Source organism: Phaethon lepturus, unplaced genomic scaffold, assembly GCF_000687285.1.
Source record: "Phaethon lepturus isolate BGI_N335 unplaced genomic scaffold, ASM68728v1 scaffold49539, whole genome shotgun sequence".
Classification (NCBI taxonomy): Eukaryota; Metazoa; Chordata; class Aves; order Phaethontiformes; family Phaethontidae; genus Phaethon; species Phaethon lepturus.
Genome location: NW_010563820.1, coordinates 2390 through 9179, shown reverse-complemented (window position 1 = coordinate 9179; position 6790 = coordinate 2390). Strand labels below are relative to the sequence as shown.

The 6790-nt window shown below is 38.7% G+C and overlaps 1 protein-coding gene across 1 annotated transcript in view; it reads right to left on the bottom strand.

The window, feature by feature from the left end:
* The window catches only part of ACOT12 (acyl-CoA thioesterase 12), a 27100-nt gene extending 20521 nt beyond the window's left edge, over positions 1–6579 (bottom strand). Inside the window, exons 1-3 of the mRNA XM_010294664.1 lie at positions 6548–6579; positions 2175–2235; positions 1046–1150 (exon numbers count right to left, since the gene is read on the bottom strand). Of these exons, the coding sequence (XP_010292966.1) occupies positions 1046–1150; positions 2175–2235; positions 6548–6579 (198 nt within the window). The remainder of the gene's footprint in view (positions 1–1045; positions 1151–2174; positions 2236–6547) is intronic.
* Between the last annotated feature and the right edge of the window lie 211 nt (positions 6580–6790).

Genomic DNA, 6790 nt, shown 5'->3' with positions numbered 1-6790 from the left:
TTAAGCCTAATCTCAGTTAATCATCACCAATTTAATCCTGAATTAACCTCCCTGGGAATTTGGGCAAAAGGTAAATGGGTTGATGCCATGGATATGATATTAAACTAATAATAAACAATTGTTACTTTATACTATTCTAGTCCTTTCAGGTTAACTGATTTAGCTACTAACCTTTCAGAGACAAGCTGGGCTTTGGTTTCAGTAAAACTGTTGTGATCTGTTTCTTCTGCAAACTGCAATGTATAATTGCAGAAGAGAAAGCAGAAATTATTAGATTAATTGCCTCTGCCAGTATGCAGTGGATGTTAAAAAGGCAGATACGCTGTCATAACACATGAGACAGGAAAGTCAGATATATGATTCTAGTCATTCATGTTCAAGAAAGAAGAATGCTACATACAAAGGGAGTTTATTAAAAGGCTCCGAGGAATATCTGGCCTTTCTCGTATGAAAACTTTAAAAGAACTGTGCCTGTTTGGCACAGCAATGTGAAAGCCAAACAGTACCGTGACTGATTTCTAAATAACTCCAGTAAAAACACTAAGGAGAAAAAGCAACAATGGCATGAAAACTAATTGACATAAATGAACTAATTAATTTAGATTGGAAGCTAGCTTAAAAATAATGTCTTCTATCTGAATAGTGATGTCTGAACAACCTTCTCAAAAGGGGGAGTGAACCCTTGCAAGTTCATAGATCAGTACATAGATCAGTTTCTGAAAAGGAGAGAGATCATGGAGACTCACAGGGATCTCTCTTCCAGTGCTTGCTTCTGTCAATATCACCGCCCTTACAAAGAAACCTGTTCTATTACTAGCAAATGTGCAAGAGAAAGTGGAAACAAAAAAAAAAGAAAGCCTAACAACTTCAGCACAGAGACATGGAAAAAAAAATCTCCATGTAATCTGGACTTCATGCTGTTTTCCCATTATTAATCAGGATAAACACGTATGAACATTTTCCTGTGTTTCACAACCAGAAAAGTTGGGTTATTTTACAGAAACGCAGTCCCAGCAACTTCAACCATAGAAGAAAAAAAGAATACCTTTCCAGCCACACCAACTGGTTTGGCTACATATGTTGCGTATGCCACACTCATGATTTTTTCAACATTAGTCAAAACATCCTGTACTGTAACCTTGATGCCAACCTAGAAGGAAGGAGGTAGTGGAAGAAGGAGACAAAAAAAGTATTTACATCATTGTCAGTTGAGTTGAGACAAAATGGTGCAGTGTTTATCAAATTAATTATATCCAGTCTCCTAAACCTAAAAGAAAACAGGTAAAAAGAACTGCTCTGCTGTCACTGATACATCTCTGAGCACATAAGAACATCACAATATTCACCGAGCTCTGAAAAGCTTTTAGTACAACTGTGTATGTACGTTTAGCATCTCTTGTAGAGTAAAATAAAAAATAGGGAAGACACTTAGATTTATGGATAACTTTTTCCATTTACTTGTATGCCATTTGGAGTCCCCATCTAAATCTTTCTAAGATCTGTATGAGCAAAACAGTCTGTATAAACATATAAAACAATGAAACATTTGAAGGTGAAACACTATTTGATCCTAAGAGACAGGCCTGACATGCATTAAAGCTTCTGATTTTTTTCTAATTTTTAGTACCTTTTGGAATACATTCTCCAAGAGATGCATCACTGCCATTAATATTAATGAGAACTGGACTTGGGCACACTGCAGAGAAAAGTATCCTTAAGGTTCAATTCTGATTTCAAGTAAGTGACAGGGCAATGCACTGTGTATTTGTTACAGTATGAAGTGTAAGAACATGCATACATCCAAGATAAATATGTTTGTCTCGGAAGTTTCAAAAATACTTACAACTCCACCTGTTCAGTGGATCCTAGCTCTGACCCAAAGACTTGTTAGAGGTCAGCAGACCAACACCACCTATCACATCCTGTCCATTACACCAGCCAAAGATTTTAAGTTTTCAGGGTCCAGTTTCTATTTTGACATGGATTATTTTACAGGAAACATGCAATTATAATAGTCATTATGAAACCAGTTTCATTAGGCAGTTATTGTTTAGACAGCTGCACAAAGCTCCTTCTGAAACAAACAAGCCTAGACCCATGTTGCATTCCTCTACTCCTTCCTCCTCTCCTCCACTCTTTAAATATCATTAGGAGTAAGAGTGATGATGTCTTACCTCCATGCTGGTTTTGAACACTCTGTTCACCTTTGCTTTGATGGTAATAATTTGTCCAACCCTGTTAAGAATAACAACATCTTATGGTATGTAATCATGCAGCCTAATAAGGGCTTGAATCTGCCTCTCTAGGTATTCCTAATAGTAGTGAAGAAAACCTCATTAATAAGTCTGTGTCTTCCATACTGTACCGAAAATGCACTGGGAAAGGTTTAACACTGTTACTCACCAGTCAGACTTCATTCATGCTCAATAATGATTTTGGCCACTCAGAAAACTGCAAAAGTTTAATACTAGCATTCCTACTACTTGCTGATGTCTGCATGATGTCAGGTGTGCTCCAGGCCACAGGTCCCCCAAGAAATTTTGGCCTAGATTCTACTTTTGTTCAAAGGCACATAGTGCTGTGAGTTATACTAACTCTTCCGCTGTGAGGACAGGCTGGGAAAGCTGGGGGGGTTCAGCCTGGAGAAGAGAAGGCTCTGGGGAGACCTTCCTGCAGCTGCCAGGACTTAAAGGGGACCTATAAGAAGGATGGGGACAGACTTGTTAGCAGGGCCTGTTGCAATAGGACAATGCATAACGGTTTTAAACTAAAAGAGGGTAGACTTAGACTAGATCTAAGGAAGAAATTTTTGACAAGGAGGGTGGGGAAGCCCTGGCCCAGGTTGCCCAGAGAGGTGGTAGATGCCCCACCCCGGGAACATCGCAGGTCAGGCTGGACGGGGCTCTGAACAACCTGCTCTGGCTGAAGATGTCCCTGCTCACTGCAGGGGAGTTGGACTAGATGGCCTTTAGACGCATACCTCTGAACAACTACTCTTTCCGATCTACCTACATAGAATACCTAAACAGAATTGTATTTTTTTACCTACATAGAATAAAATTTAAATGAGAAAGTAATTTCTTTGCTTCTGGAATTTCTAAAGTATGTGTTATGTGTTGATAACAGGAATAACCCTTGTTTTCAAACCCTTAATATCCTAACACAAGGCAATGCTGAAAGGGTGGAAAGAAGGCAGTTTCCCCTAAAGTTGTCTTATTGAGCAGAGCAGTAAAAGGACATGATGTGCATGGTAAGTCAGAACAACAGCCAAAATAACTGGGCATCAGGCCACTGCCTTCAGGGAATTTAGACTGACTTAAAACTGCTAAAGATCAGTCCCAGAGCAGGCAAAGTGCAGCTAGCTACATCCGAGACTGCACAGTATAACTCAGATCTCTCGAGTACCATGAAACACATCTACAGGTAAGGATTTGGCACAGTTATGACCCCAGTTTATAAAAAAAAAATTTCTTTATAATTTCTTCCTAATTTAATGAATAGGGTTTTGACATTTAAAGGTAAGGCTTTTCTTAAAAAGCTTCTCTCAATGCTAGAACTTCAAATGAATTATTACCTAACACTAGAATGGGGAATAGGAAACCTGCTCCTTTGTAGTACCAGACAGGAACAACCACCTACATAGAAACTTTCTTTTTCTTGTTCACATTCAAGAACACAAGTAGACAAGTAGCCTTGGAGTAGACGGGTGGAAAAATGGTTAGAGGAAAGAACTAAGACCATCTGCAGATACACAACCCTCATTAGCTTTGGAAGAAGACATTCAAAAGGCATTTTTCCACCATCCATTGCAAAGAAAAAGGACAGTCATTAATGTAATAGTTCTAAAACGCACAGCTAAGAGAACCACCAGCTCCTTTACAAAAAGGATAGTGTGTTCAGAACAGTAACACGATATTTATATTTAAGCTTGGAAAAGAAGTTAACATTACAGTCTCATAAAAAGGCTTTAGAAAGCTTAGAGGCAGAACACAAGTCAAGTACCCTGAAACACCTCTGAAGACTCTGCATCTGTCACAAAACTCCCAAGATTACAGAAACACAGCATTAGAGGTAATGACAAGTACAAGGTGAAAAAAACCAGAATATCTTCATTAGATAAACTCTATGACTGAACACAACACATACTGATAGAGAGTGTGAGGCTTTCCTTAAAAGAGGGAGAGCTCAGAGTCTCTACAGATGCTTGCAGAGGATGTCACAGTCCCTGTCAAGAACATCATAAGCTCCAAGCAGGGACTGCAGAGGTCTTTACCGCAGATTTACTATTAGGGCACTGTTCTTCTGTACAAAGATTTGTTTATTCGGCCTTTGTCAGCAACACCTCCCTGGTGACCTCTCTTCCTCTGTGTGAGGACATTGCACAAGAGAGGTTGAGAGAGTCCGAGTCCATCTGCCTGAGAAGGCTGCAGCGTGGATACAACAGAACAAAGCTGGACATGACCTCACTCAGCCTGAGATACCAGTCCCGCCATAAGGCGTGTTTGGACTTCACAGGCATTAGACTCCCTGACTGACTGACAGCTCCCCTGGTGCTCCAAGCAGTCTATGCAGCTGGACTCACTTTTCATTGTAGAAAACTGTAGTCCTCTGGGGTCCATGGCCCTATCAGAAAATAAAGATGTCAGTACTGAGATGGTCAGACAGTATGATAGTGAAATGTCTTTTCATATATTTCTGGGAGCTGTTTCAAAATGAAATGTTTTACATTGAATCACGTATTCTGACTTTGGACAAACTGATTTATTGATGCCAAGAGAGCTAATCACCTTGGACGTTTAAAGAGACACGTAAGGGCAGAAGTCACAGAACACCACACTTTTACTTGAAACTGGCAGAAACCTTTTGAAATGTATCAGAATGAACTGAATATGATTCACATGTGGAGCACTAACAAAATTTAAATAAATGCAATTTAAAATCAGATGTTCTTGCTACCACTGAACTGCTGCATCTTAAAAAATGAGGAAGGGGGATTTTCTTGTTATCACGGCATAAAACTAAGTTTTGCAATACATAGATTTGTGGAAATTTCTGTTTCCATGTCAACTGAAAAGAAATATGCACAGAGAAGTTAATCCTTACAGAATATTTGGTAACCTGTGTTAAGTAAATGAAACCTTACAATAGGTAACTTTCAAAACATATTTTTAAGTTTGTGAGTGAGATACAAGAGCTCTCTTCTTTATGCAAGATGTTTGTATAGTCGACAAGATCTGGCAAAATTTAGGAAGTTACACAGTAACCTACAAACAGGATGTTAGGGATGACCTGAAGCTGAAAAATAATTACAGAAACCTCTTCACAGGTACGAGGCTTGTACCCTAAATTCTTGTCAAAAATTAAACACTGGCACCACAAGTGGAAGGATAACTAGAGACATATTTGGAAGAAAAAGTATTTTTATTATATTTTAGATGCTCTGTTCTGCTCTCAGAAACAAGAGAGGAAATTGCTCTGAAGCTACTGAAGTCTGAAATATTATGCCTGAAAGAAAAACATTTCCCGGACTTCATTTGTAGGGCTATGATTACAGTTTTCACAGACAGGATTTTTTTCCTAAGGACAAAATTAAAAACACAGAACAATTACAGAGAGGAGAAACACTTTAAAACTCATTTTGTAAAACACAACAGAAATTCTCTTGAGTTCTAGATTCAGTATGACCACGTTTATTTTGGTTCTAGTTCTCATCCTAATGGCCACTACTCAAAATCTGGTGTTCAGAAGTGCAAGGAGATGCTTATTTTACCCTCATGTACCGCAACAGTTTTAAAGTGAGATCAGCTGTACATCTGACAGACAATGTTGCTTGGTTCAGAGTCAGGACAACTGCACGTGCATTGGTCTGTATAACCAGGTCCACTGCATCTAAGGACTCATTATTCCAGATTACAAGGTATAAAAACTCAGAAAAACTACAAGTAATGGCTTTATGTTTCTGTAAAGATATGGCTTAGGAATAAATGTGCTATTTACTCTTACAGTGTCTCTTATCCCTTGGAAAATCATGAAAAATAGTTAAAACAAAAGTTAAGTCCTTTATTATTTTGTAGACTCGGTCAATGCTCAGTAATCACAAATAGAAAACATTTCTGTTTTGTTACATGAACACATTTTTGTAAAAGAGCTGAAAGAAAGAGATGGTAAGAAATAAAACTGAAGGAGCACTTACAACAATTCATACAATAACTGTTATAGGTACGTATTCCTTATTTAACAGAGATAAGTAAAGGCCCGCAGCATTCACTTTAACCAGAGCCAAAGATGACTGGGACATCAGTTTCTCACCTGGCATCTAGGTTTCCAAGCCAAAGTAACTGCAGTTTATTTTTGACCTGTGAAATCGATCTGTTTTCTAGGTGGGTCAGGCTATCACAGATAGAAAAGAGCAATTTTGAGACTTAACCCTGTGACTCTGGGGAGTTCACTGACGTGCTATCTCAGATTTTATACTACCTCAGTTTATCTCTGCCAAATAAGAATCTCTACAATGAACACATTTGACTGTTGTTAGCTGGCTTTGTACCTGGCAGCCTCTTCAAACTGTATGTCATCCATAGACGCCATCACACAAGACACACCAGTGTGTTTCTCAGCTTCAAAAGAGACACATGGACACACAATTACCACATTGCATTTGCAGCAAGCTAATCACCTCTACTTGTGCATGAGAGATGGACATGAAACACAGCAGATCCCACTTCTTTCTTGGATCACCCTAACGCAAGTCTGCAGTGGACCCCTTAAAAAAAAAAAGAAGTTAAATAAG